The sequence below is a fragment of the Onychostruthus taczanowskii genome, unplaced genomic scaffold (assembly GCF_017590055.1).
Source record: "Onychostruthus taczanowskii isolate IOZ18803 unplaced genomic scaffold, ASM1759005v1 scaffold33, whole genome shotgun sequence".
In the NCBI taxonomy this organism is placed as follows: Eukaryota; Metazoa; Chordata; class Aves; order Passeriformes; family Passeridae; genus Onychostruthus; species Onychostruthus taczanowskii.
Window position 1 is genome coordinate 7297128 of NW_024500683.1, and position 13635 is coordinate 7310762.

The window sequence follows — 13635 nt, forward strand, 5'->3', positions numbered from 1 at the left end:
TTTTTCAAAATGTTTTGAGATGTGTCCAGTTCTGTGCTCTCCAGTACAAGAGAGACATGGACCTCCTGAAGCAGGTCCAACAGAGGGCAAATAAAATGATTTAGAGACTGGAGCATTTCTCTTACAAGAAAAGGCGGAGGGAGCTGGGCTAGTTGAGCCTCGAGAAGAGGTGACTGACAGGGAACACATCAATGTGTATGAGTATCTAAAGTATGGGTGTCAGGGAGAGGGACCAGGCTCTTCTCAGTGGTGCCAAGGAGGACAAGATGTGATGGGCAGAAACTGAAGCACAGGAACTTCCACCTGATCACGAGGAAGAACTTTTTTACTGTGCGAGTGACCAAGCACTGGAACAGATTGTGGAGTCTTCCTTACTAGAGATATTCAAGAGCCATGAATGTGCTCTTGGGTGACCCCAATACCAGTATGAAGGCTGGATCAAATGACCCACTGTGGTTCCTTCCAATCTGTCTCATTCTGTGATGGTGTTATGGTGTTAATGGAGCTTTTATTTTTTTATTTTTTTTTTCCCCCCCTGTAGGAAGCAGAAAGGACTTGTGACATTTAGGACACTTACTTAAAGTTCTATACAATGATGTGGTTTCAGATATTACACATCTACTGAAATCCACAAAAGGACTCCTCGATGTGTGTGTTTATGTCCTACTGTTTGATATATATGTAAGATTATACCTCTGATTGTACACTTGCTGATTTGGGAATTAGGAAAATAGTGGAACGCATTTCACAAAACAAAAATGTGGGAAGTTAAGAAAAATATAAGGCTATTTAGCAAGACTTAGCAATGGCTAAAAATTAATTTATTTTTTTTTAAATTGAGCCAGAGTATACTTATACCTTAAAGCCATAGAAATATTTATGATTAATAGAGTTATCCAGAGACATGTGGAATAATTGAGGGCAGGGGCAAAATAGAATATGCGAAAGCAATGGATGATTGAGTTGTCTGGAAGAAATGTGAAGGTTAATGAAGGGAAAAAGAAAAGTGACTGATTTGACCTTTTAGATACAAGGACAGGCTGCTAGAGGGATGGAACACAGGAAGGGTGTTATGGTTGTCATGATAATAAAGTGTAAAGCATTGGCCAGAGGAGACAGTGAAGGATGAATCCAAGGATGCAGTCAAGGATGAATCTTCAGTTAGAAAACATCTGCTATAAACAAAGATCAGGGGCATTGAACTCACTCTGTAAAGGAGACTTGTTTAAATGTTCCTTAATAAAGGATTTAATAATTATTAATCCTTAATAATTATTCATCCTTAATAACTCCTTAATAAAGGAATTTTATGGAAAGGAATTGAGTAACACTAGGTGTGTCTGCTACTTGTGAGTATTAATAGCCAGCACCATATTCAAACAGAAAAATTCTTCCTGAGTATGAAAGAAAGAACCATTTATTTTCCGTGAACCACGAGAATTGTCTCCTGCAGAGTGGATTATTAGACTGTCAAAAGCAAGGAGTGAAAAAGAAGAGAGTGAAAATGAGTTTTGGAAGCACTAGGCCTAACGCTGGGTTTGCCAGACCCTGCTGGCAAGCGGGCAGGAGGCCAGCAGCGGCCTGGGGGCCAGCAGCGGCCTGGGGGCCAGCAGCGGCCTGGCCCAAGCGTGTGTGCCGGCTCGCCGCCAGCGCGGTGTCCGGGCAGGGTGTCCGGCGTGGAGCTGCGGGAGCAGCACCCCCTGCAGCCCCGCGGCTGCGGCACACAGCTTTGGTGCTCCTCACCGCCGTCAAGTTCTCTTCGTTAAACCTGCCTGCTCGTTTACTTTTAACAGAATGAGTGCAGTATGGGATTCAGTACCAAACAAGCGTTGTGACCAGGGTGTGTGTTTGGAGCTGGGCTTTTTCCCAGCAGTAAGTTGTGGGTTTAGAGCAGGAGGTGAAAGACCAGGGCTCCTCGGGAAGCTGTGGGTGTGCGTGTCAGTGTGCACAGAGCTTTGGCTCCCGGCTCTCTTGGCGTGGCACCAGGCTGCCCATGGAGCACAGCCCAGCGCCTCGCTGCCCGCACAATGTGCTGGGGGACATTACCTGGCGGGGAGTGGGCCTGCAGTGTCTTGAGTCATACTTATCCTTTACGTGGGAGAATGTGAGATGTCTGTAGAGTAAAGTAAGTACTCTTGAAGATTTTTGAAGAAGCGACTTCCTTGGCAGATCAGTCACATGGAAATGTTTTGACAAATCTCATATTTTTGCAATTACGTGCTTCATGGCTCTTGTTACAGCCTCTTCAGAATTTTAGAGTGTTTCTCATAGCATGTGTCAGGCTAGTAAATCTTTATTTTTGTACACAAATACATGTTTTTTTATTAGAGGGTTTTTTTATTCTTTACTTGTGGCACAGATTTGTTATCATGCAGTTAGACTTGCCACTGTGATTTCTTAATTTTTAAAGATTAAAGGACTAAAACATTCATGTTCTCGAAACTTACAGAAAACTGTTCCCCCATAAGTATAATTTTTAATAAAAGTTTTCCTTTAAAAGCAAGCTTAAGTATGATTTTAGGAAGCTGAAACATTAGGGAAACTCATCAGGGTGTCAGGATCTCAACAGTGGCCACAGTTTTTCAGCTCTTTGAATGCTGATGGCATTTGCTGTGGAACACTGTAGTCATAGGAGCTCTTAACTATTTATCCATTATCTTGGTGAGAATTGTTTTACTGTTACTGAAGTGAGTGGGCGTTCTAAGAGATCTTTCTCCCACAGGCATCGACTCATATTCTTAAAGAATGAATTTGAACTTTATTGTGAAACTTACAGCTGGCCTTGTGCCAGCTGTCATTTGGACTTATCTACGACCTCAGTGGTAATTAAGGCCTGACCCTTTTTTTTCCCTAAACACACCCCTTACAGTTCTAACTTTTGAGCCTTTTCCCATTTTCCTTTGAAAAAATCAGTAACACTTTACGTCTGGCCTGGGCATTAATTCACTTTGCTTCCAGAAGCAAGAAGAGCAGTACTTGAAAAAGACTTTCCCAGGCAATGTGGTCTGAACAGCCTCAGCTGGATCTATAATGCTATCATTCTTGATAACTCCTGGACAATGATTTTATGAAGACTTGACAACTGAACTTCATTTATTCAAAATAAATATGGTTCAGATTTTATTCTAATTTTGCCTGTTCTGGAAACCATAAGAAAAGGTCTAATTTGGCATGTTCTCACACTGATCAGTTCAGCTTAATTTTAATATGGAAAGGGAGCCTTCTGATGTTTTAAAGGCAGATATTTGATTACAGTAGTCTGCTTTCCTGACCCTGTAAAAAAATGGACAATTTTGCAAATAAGTGAGCACAAAACTCTGCCTTGTTTCCAAGTCATGCATCTTGCCAGGGCCACAGTGATTACCTCACCTGCCCCAGGGATTTCCTGGTGGCCTCCAGTACATGGGCGTTACTTTGAGTGTTCTTGCTTGATCTGATTATATTCTCTCCTGTCTCTTTTGTCTCCATTCTAGATTCTGCAGCACATTAATGTTTGTTTCTGCTTCTTCACACACTGTTTCAGTTGAGAATGTGCTCTGTACATTATAGGTGCTGCTCTGGAACACACTACATCCTGACAGGAAAGTCTGAGGGATCTGTGTGTATGCTTGGTGTGCACCCACTGTATACACAGAAATGGGCACAACCCTATTTTCCTGACATATTTGCTTCTAATCAAGAAAAAAGGGTGTGATTCTTGTTTTAGTAGAATCATCATAGAATCCTAGAACTGTTTGGGTTGGAATGGACCTTGAAAATCACAGAATCATAAGGTTGGAAGAGACCTTCAAGATGATTGAGTCCAACCTGGAATAATAAACGGAATTAGAAATGACTACAAGGATCATCCAGTCCAGCTCCCAGTTCTGCAGAACACCCCAAGAATCGTGCCATGTGCCTGAGAGTATTGTCCAAACACTTCTGGAACTCTATCAGGCTTGGTGCTGTGACCACTTCCCTGGGGAGCCAGCACCCTACCGCTAGAATCCTACTGCCAGAATGGAGTGGAGGCACCTTTGGGTGAAGAACCTTTTCCTAATACCCAGCCTAAGCCTCCCCTGACACAATTTCAGGCCATCTAGTCCAATCCCCCCTGCAATGAGCAGGGGCATCTTCAACTAGAGCAGGTTACTTGGAGCCCCATCCAGCCTGATCCTGAATCTTCCCATAGATGGGACATCCACCTCTCTGGGAACTCTGTTGCAATGTTTCACCACCCCCACTGTAATTTTTTTTTTCCTTATATCTGGTTTAAATATACTCTCTTTTAATTTAAAACTCTTACACCTTGTCCTATTGCAACAGGATCTTCTAAGATGTAGGTATGACAGTGTTGGAGGGTGACCTGTGCATCTCCTGTCCATCCTTGTCAAGACCGAGCTGGTTTTGCTTGCAGTTGTGGAAGTGACAGTCCTTCCCCTTCTACCATATAACTGTAAGCAGCCATTAGTGTGTAAAACTATAGATTTTGTTCTAGAATCAAGACAAATACTATCAATAAAAATTGTAAGAAACAGGTTTTCTTTGGAAGATGGCTTGTTTTTTGCCGTGACTGGTGGCAAAACCAGAGATCACTATGTGCAAGGTTGGTTCACTTAGCATTGGCATTTAGGACTGCTTGAGATGTATAAGGGTGTTCAGTACAGACATCTGTGGGGACTGGCCAGCAGGACCTAGGCAGACATTAGTCCTTCTGGAGAAGAAGGGAGACCAAGGTTTATGTTCAGGCATAGCCCCTGAACAGAAACAGCCATTTAGGTAGTGACCAGGCAGCTGAATCATGCTCTTTCTTTCCCTATCAGGCAGATTGCAGGCAGTGCTGACAGGTGCTGTGATGCCAGCTCACAGTGGACGAGGGCAAGCCTGGCAGGCCAGGGAATTTTATAGAAGAAGTAGAACAGTGTGGGGGTCCAAGTGGAAGCTTTTGGAGGTGACAGCCATCTTCTTGCTCATCATCTCTCAAGTGTCTAACATGCTGGGGTCTGGGGTCAGGATTCAAGCTCGGTCACTGCTACAGTATTAAAAGCTGGTTTTTACTGGTGATAGTGCAGAGTTTCCCCAAGGCACCAGAATGCAAAGCATAAGCTTGCTGGGAAGGATAATATGAAAATATCTGATGTTTTTGTCAAGGAGAATGGAGCTTTCCTTACCACAAACATCATAGAATACATGCCAGAAGATGAAGATCAGAAGATGAATCTATTCTAAGGCAGTGCCTTACATTCACTCTGTCTCCTTTTCACTGGTGAAGCCATTTTGCCTTTTTTGTTTAACTTTTGTCAGATGCACCTCAGCCACTCTGTGTTTCCCATGTCTTCCTTAAAGAATCTCTTCTCATGCCCAAATTATCAAATCTGCCACACTCACATGGGTATATTGCAAAAAGGTGCCTGAGGCAATGTGTAACCTACTTTGCGTGTGGACCTTGTAAAATGTTGGGCTGACAATATGTGATTTTATTGAAAAGCCACAAGAACTGTTGTGAAATTCTGTGGCCTCACTAGATCCCACACCTCTGTCCAGAACCTCCATCTGCATCCAGTATTTGGCACTATGTGTTTTGAAGGAGGCTGAAAAAGATTTTGCTATTTTTTTGTTTAAGTTTTGTCAGATGCACCTCAGCCATTCTGTGTTTCCCACGTCTTCCTTAAAGAATCTCTTCTCATGCCCAAATTATCAAATCTGCCACACTCACATGGGTATATTGCAAAAAGGTGCCTGAGGCAATGTGTAACCTACTTTGCGTGTGGACCTTGTAAAATGTTGGGCTGACAATTTGTGATTTTATTGAAAAGCCACGAGAAATGTTGTGAAATTCTGTGGCCTCAGTAGATCCCACACATCCGTCCAGGGACCTCCATCTGCATCCAGTATTTGGCACTATGTGTTTTGAAGGAGGCTGAAAAAGATTTTGCTATGTGTTGAGAGACAAGAATTGCCCAAGTGATAGTTAGAGAGAGGTGATTTTTCAAGCTTTTTCTGAAGTGTCAGTGTAGGATCTCTTGTGTAAGATGCTCCTTTTGGAAGAAGTATGTGATTTTATTGAAAAGCCACAAGAACTGTTGTGAAATTCTGTGGCCTCACTAGATCCCACACCTCTGTCCAGAACCTCCATCTGCATCCAGTATTTGGCACTATGTGTTTTGAAGGAGGCTGAAAAAGATTTTGCTATGTGTTGAGAGACAAGAATTGCCCAAGTGATAGTTAGAGAGAGGTGATTTTTCAAGCTTTTTCTGAAGTGTCAGTGTAGGATCTCTTTAAGATGCTCCTTTTGGAAGAAGTGATCTGATGCTTTGAGTGAGCATACTTGCTCACATTAGTTGCCCAAATACAGCCTTTTAGACACACATCTGCTGCTCAGAGTATTGGAAAAAATTCCCTATTATGTTGCCCTGTACCAGGATGACTGGCACAGTATGTACTAAATAATTAATCCTCACAGTAATTGCCAGCCAGTGGCAGAACTAATACAGATACATAAGGTGTACTGATGGTTTTCCTGTTTTGACAGTGCTGTGCCAGTTTTTTCATATCCAGTGTGAGTTCATCTCTGAAGCGTCTGTGATTTTTTGAAAGATAAATTGGGGAAGATGGTTGTCTTTGTAATACTTAGGAAACCTCAGAGCATAAGAAACAAACAGAAGGTTAATAAATGTGTGCTGTGAGAGACAGAGTAGCAGGATAACAAAATTATCTTGAATCTGTTGGATAAAAAAAGCAGACAGAACAGAAATAGTGGTATTTTCTCACCCACAATTCAGATACTTGCACACTGGGCAAATCCCCTGAGTTCTGTGTTGAAAAGAGTGTGGCCATTGACTTGGGGCTACACAAACAGTTCTTTAACTGTGCTGTGCAGTGTCTTTGAGATGTACACCACATTCCCCTGTCCTTAACCTTCTGTCCTGCTGTGCCTCTGGCCACCAGCCTGTGCTGTGGGTCTGTCCTGGCTGGGGATTCTGCTTTCCAAAGAGAAGTGGAAAGGGACATGTCCTGGGTGGTGGGGCAGGCAGCCCTCTCACAGGGTTTTGTCATAAAGAAAAGTTGTCTGATTTTAAGAGAAGGAGTTTAGCTCTCAGTTTGATACAGTCCTTTGAATATAAAAATAACATATGGGTTAAAAATTAAAGATTCTTATGCTTCTCATCTTCCAAGCATTTGTCATAATCAAATCTTGTATCAGGGATATCAATTATTTATATGGCTTCCCTTTTCTTTCCTTTCATCAGAGATGTAGTAGGAGAACACCTGTTCTTTTTCTTTGTTCAGTTTGGCAGTACTTTAGTATTATCAGAGAAAATTTTTCCTAGTTTTTTTTTTTTTTTTAACATTAATTGCTTGCAGGATAAAAAGAAAAAAAAAACTAAAATGAAAATGATACTATTTTATGTGTGTGTGTGAGGCTGTAAAGCTTATGTTTATGTATTAGAGTATTGGATTGTAATTCAGCTGTGTATGTAGACTCCGTGTAAGCGTTTTGGAAAATATGTGTTATAATTCCTCATGGAACAGTCTTCTAGATTACTTGTTCTGGCTAGTCTTCAGAGCAAGCATAAATATGTTCTGATGCTACTCTCAATTAAGGTGATGGTGTTTGTAAAAACAGATTGCAGGATAATTTCATGTCTAAAATTGGAATAAGAAAAATTGAACTAAAAAGCATTTATGAAGCTAATCTTAGGTATGGAGACAGATCTTTATGCAACAGGATGAATCTCATCATTCCCCCAAAAATGTAGCAGAGTTGTATTAAGTTGAAGATCTGGGTAGATTCTTGCTGCCCTCATCACACACACATGTTGGCAGTCAGAGTGTCCCATAGATCTCATATTGGAAGTAAAACTCATCTCTAGCAGAGATTAGGAAGAAGAACATTTCTGATGTTGTATTTTATCCTAAGCTTAGGAAGTTTCTGATCTGGTGGTTCCACAGGAACACCAGGGAGCTGACATTAAACTGTAGCTGGAAAGCCCTCAACCTCTGCCCTAGCAAGTCAAACATCTCTGATTCTGAAAAATTAGGTCCTTTGTGTCACATTCAAAGAGAAGCTGGCTGGAATTGCTGAAGACATTTCAGATGAGGTTGTACTTAAGCTAATGGTAAGAATCAAGAAGTTGGCCTGTGGACAGATATCTCCCAGATTCGTTATGCCTGTCAGTAAAGGTGGATCTCCCAGCTGTCTCTCGTCATTGCAACCCCTCACTAGATCAACCCAATGTCACGGTTCCTTGGTAGGGTGTGTAAGGTGGGTGTGTGAGTAGTTGGGAAAGCTCATAAGTACTGGGAAACCTGAGGTGACAATACATGCTGTTAATTGGTGGATGGCATGCTTTTATAAGGAAGTGTGTTACTTCCAGCCTGACTGCAGTGAACATGCATGCTGCTCATAATATACATCTGTTGTGTGTTTTTTACAATCTGTTGAATCTAGCTACTGTTGTTGTAGTGGTCATTATTTAGGTCCAAAGAGGAGAGTGTCTGATATTAAGTTGCATATACTGGGTTTTTTCATTGATACATGCATTCATTACCTGTAACTTAATATTGTTTTTCTTTTCATTGAAGTGATATAAAGTGTGATGAATCTGCAAGTGCAGAGACAGATGTGAATTTTGTCTGTTACAATTAACTTACATTTGTTAATTTGTCATGAAAGTGAAGAAATTAAAAAAAGCAATGCTGAGGTATAGCATTGACATTTAGCATCTGAGGTATAGCATTTAGGTATAGCATCTGAGGTTTATCTGTATTTTAAAAGACATGTATTACTATGAGGGTGAATTCTCAGGTGTCAACAGGGATCATGTATTTATTTTTTGCATTTATCTGTGCAGGTTCGAAAGCATGTGAATGACCTATATGAAGACCTAAGAGATGGACATAACTTAATCTCACTTCTAGAAGTCCTTTCTGGAGACACCTTGGTAAGCTTTTAGATCATATTGCAGTGGTTTCAGATTGTTAATTATGCATTTTCTCTGTTTGTTAACTCCTTGTGTACTGACTGCTGTAGATTTCTTTGATATTTTCTGTAATCTGTGACCTGATACCAAAGACACAAAGTTGTATTTCTGTTGGTAAATGTGCTGGTGTGAATTCTGTGGGGGAGTGCAATCTGTTCTCTTCGTTTCTTGTGGCTAGTGAGACTTCCTTTCTTAACAGGGTAACGCACTATTTCTTCTGCTCTTTGCTTTCCTTTCTGATTTTTGTTTTAACAAATATTGGATGCTTAATATCTTTTTGCATTTAAGGGAGTAACTTACAAATAACAAGGATCAAATGTCCCTGAAATTGTCTAACACACTCCTCAGGTGTCATTTCCTTTCTTTGTGAGCATTACTTCCCTTGCTTGGTATTTGTTCTCTTCATTATGTTCTTCTTTTCATGCTCTTCTTTTCATTTGTGGTCTGTCTTGTGTTTTTGCTGTCCTGTCTCCTGTCTGTTGTATTCATTAGCCAAGAGAGCGAGATTTTTTGAAGACCTTACGGTTGGTGAGTTCAACAGAAGCATGCGCAAATGAACAGCATGAGGATGTGGAGGATGAGGATAAGGGGGTAGGTGCCGACCCCCATAACTGTACTAATGCAGTGTTTGAAGTGTGGTGTTTGCTAATGTAAATTCTTAGTTTGGTGTGCTGCAGTAGTGGGCTGTAGAAAGAACAAAAGGACTTTTGTTGGTAAACCAGGATACTTGTGTTTATGGTGGAGGTGTGGTAAAGATAAATTTTTATTTAGTCTTTCTGTGTACAGCTAAAATGCAAATGTTCAAGGTTTCTATTTGTTTTCTTTCATTAAACTGTACAAAACCATGGTGCAAATGTATACTGGACAACACTATCAAGAAGCTATAAAATAATATTTTAAAATAATAGATAGGGAAATACCATAATTCTATTAATCTAAGACCTTTTTTTTTTTTTAACTTGCAAACAGTATTGTCCATATACAAGCAATTTAGACAAAGACTTGAAGGTTCTTCTTAATGAAATCAATGGAAAAAATTGATTTATCTTAATTAGAAGCACCAGTTTGCTATGTGCATGGGGTGTGTGCCATAATATAGGATAATATCTCAAAATAAGGTAATTCAGTGTGCAGATTTGTTTTTTAGAATTTACCATATGTAGTAGTGATTTTCATCAAAGCAGGTAGATTGGAAGTTAAGCGACAGCTTTGTGTCGTGGCTACTAAAAATACAGATAGTTTGCAGGGTTTATCTTTCTTGCAACAAACGCTGAATTATCGATTCTCTATATTTTGCTCATCCAGAAGGGAAATATCTACTCATAAAGTTTAAAATGTTGGGTGCTTGTTAGTCTGAGTGAGCTGTTTAATGCCTTTTTAGATCTTGCATTTTGGCTTTTGCTAAAGCAACTTGCTGTCATAGGGCCTGAGTGCCTCCCTGGCTCCCGTGTGTTGTGCTGCAGTTGTGATTTCAGTGGAATTTGTGTGCCTTTTTTCTGAAGTGCAGCATCAATCAAAATGCTGCATTGTTTTATAAAAGAAATATTTCCCCTCTGAGATTCTAACTGTGTACTTTGGGGTTTACTATACCTTCCTTCTTGTGGAAAACCAAGCTCCAGGTCTGCAGTTCTTCATTCCATCTGTGGAAGCTACTTGATAGCAAGCGCTGTAATGCTTGATCCTGAGTTATTGGTGTGAAAAACAAGGGGCTAAATAGAAGATTCTGTAATGGAAATTAAAATTATTTTTGTTTCAGTTTATGCTTCTTATTCAACTTCATTTTCTTATGTTTCTTTTTGGCAAGCACCTGATACTCCATAGGGGGAAAAACAGGCAGTTGAGGAAGGCTGGGGCTTATCTGTGTGTTTCACAGTGGTTGTCTGAGGAAATGCTCATATTCATGGCTGATCCCTAGCAATTATAGTCTGCTTCAGTTTACTGCTGTGAAAGTTTGTGAAAAATCTGACATAAGGAAGATTAGAAGGACTTGGATATGATGTTGATGGTATAAATTTAACTGCTTTCCCATGCTGATCTGTGACAGCTAAGTATGCGTTTTCTGTGTGATTCTTCTTCTTGGTGATTTTACACTAACTGCATGCAGTTTTGCCATGTTTCCATTAACACACCGCTCATTTTTATTTTACAATTTCTTTTTTTTTCTGACTTTGCTGTGAGGGGAGTGACTTGTTAGTTTTTTTCATGCTTTAAAGTTTTCTACCCAAGTCAAGAGTTTAAACTTACACTCTAAGACTGTTCATATTATATTATTCTGTTTGGAGGAAGATATTATCTTTATTAGATGCTTTAAATAAATATGTATAGATATCATAATCATTATGCAGTCATGTCATTAAGCCATGAAGCTCCATACAGAGGTAAGCTTTTCCATCACAGAATTTACCAGAACAATGTAAAGGTCCATGACATTACTTATGTTTTGTTTTGCTTAATACACTGTAAATATTTTATAATAATGTTTAGTTTCTGTAGGTAATAGCCCTCTTAGCCTTAATAGTACTTTACAGGGAACAGCTATCAGCCTGCATGGATCAAAGTTGCAGTTGGGGACCCCTGATCTCTCTGCCATCCACTGTACTAAAAAATAACTACAGTTAAAATAAATAGCTGTAGCACACTTTTCCACCAAAGGTATTGACTTCATTAAAGCTGTAGTGCTTCACATGTTCTACATGGTATATTTAAATCAGTCTGTTTGTTCTTTTGTCTGATGAGAAAATCTCACAACTACTGTTTTCCACTTGTAGCCCCGAGAAAAGGGTCGGATGCGTTTTCACAGACTGCAGAACGTCCAAATTGCACTTGACTATTTGAAAAAGCGCCAGGTATGATGAAAATAATAATAATGATAAAAAATTAATGAACATTTTGTCACCTATAGCTAATAAATAACAAGTTTGTCCTGCATTGTCTCTTGTGCATGTTGTCTAGCAGCTGCTCGTGTAGGCTCAGCTTTATGTTGTGCTTGAGATGGTTAAGAGAGATGTGGGAAAGGTAGTTTTACACCACCCTTCCCTGAGCAATAACAGCACATTCCATGTGTTATATGCTCTTAAAGAGGAGAAAATTATGGGCAACATCCTTAGGAGCTGCTTATAGTAAATTTAACTGTCTTTCATGCTGCCCAGACACTAGCTGGTATGCAATTTTGTTCACAATCTAGGTTTTACTGCAAAATGCCAATTCAAATATATTAGAATATTCTATGGGAGTTCCTTGTTTTGATTGTAATTTTTTTTGGGAAAACTTTCTCAAATTTTGATGCTAATAAAAGCAAAACTAGTGTTTTTAGATGAATTAGAGACATGTCAGAGCCACCTGGGCACTGTGAAAGATTCAGGCTTAATTTCACTTGTATCTCCTTTTAGCCTTTGAAATCCACACTGTTGCATTTCTGCTACTGTGAATTTCTTTCTACTTTTCAATATCTTTTAAATGCTTACAGAAGCTTGATTTCTCCCTTTCCAAAGGGAGAATAAAGGGATTTCTCCCTTTATCCAAAACATGGAATGAAAAATGGTTCCTCCCTATATGTCACATCCCAACGAATTGACACTGAAAATCTACTCTCTGATTGGTTGAGTTAAAAAATAATTAAATTGTTTTTGCTACTTCAGAAGTTTGACAGACTATGAGGCAGCAAACCATAAACAGATACTTAGTTTTGTTATGAAACCAGATGTTGTTTTTCATTTTGAAATTTCAAACGTGCCTTTCGGGTCACTGAATGGAATGTGTGCACTGAGAACAAAATCCTCCTTTGCTGAGTTCAAAGCAAACTTTTCCTGTTAACCTAAGTGAGCCACTGAACAAGTACACTACAAAGTGTCAGTCACAATGGCATTTTTATGCAGCAGGACCTCGGGAGCTGTACTGCACCATGCCTTGTTCATGCATGGCAGACCATGTGTATAAAATGCAGGAGGTGTAGAGCTGTGTCATCCTTGTGTTTATGAACATGCATGTGCTGCTGTCGATTGTGATATGAGGATTTTTGTGCTCTCTTTAGCCTTGCAGCTTTGTGAAGACGGCTGTGTTCTAGTATACAAAATATTTGTAGGGCTTTGGTCTTGGCAAATTGTCAGTGGAGCTTGCAGTTGGATAAAACTTCGGCCCTCTAGTAGGAGTTTCTAAACTGTATTTAGGAGTTAACTGGCTCAGGTTGGCTGTGTAGCCTTCAAGTACAATGCTTTATTGTGATTATAAGGCAGAGAGAGCCTATATTTTGATAATTTTGAAGCCTGACTTTAGAAATGAACAAACAACAAATTGTGAAATACATTGTTTTTCTTGCAGAGAGTGTGGTTTGATGCTTTTTTTTGTCTCCAAATAGTAAAGATTATGTCTGCAGATCAAAAGGACATGTCTTTGCTTGTTCAGTTGATAACAGGATATATGTTGAAAAGCATGTGCATGAAACTTTACTATTGTAAGCATAAAATATCTTTTAGCTGAGTCATCTTTAACTGCTAGGCTATGTGGATGCATAATACATATAGAGAAGTTAAATACATTTATAAAATTAGACAAAAACTGGAATTACTGAACTCACTCTGGGTGTGAGTTTATGGGAGTGTAATAACAGCAGCTCTTGTTTTAATCCTATTAAGCATTTGTTTATAGCATTATGAATGAGTACAGCATCAGAAAC

The 13635-nt window shown here is 39.6% G+C and overlaps 1 protein-coding gene across 12 annotated transcripts in view; it reads left to right on the forward strand.

The window, feature by feature from the left end:
- DST (dystonin) overlaps positions 1 to 13635 on the forward strand; it is a 290720-nt gene that overhangs the window by 98291 nt on the left and 178794 nt on the right. For 6 of the 12 annotated variants that reach the window (XM_041410734.1, XM_041410735.1, XM_041410736.1 and 3 more), the window contains 3 exons: positions 8835 to 8924; positions 9456 to 9554; positions 11732 to 11809. In XM_041410734.1, the coding sequence (XP_041266668.1) occupies positions 8835 to 8924; positions 9456 to 9554; positions 11732 to 11809 (267 nt within the window). The remainder of the gene's footprint in view (positions 1 to 8834; positions 8925 to 9455; positions 9555 to 11731; positions 11810 to 13635) is intronic. The other 6 variants (XM_041410741.1, XM_041410747.1, XM_041410743.1 and 3 more) reach the window with 1 other exon arrangement.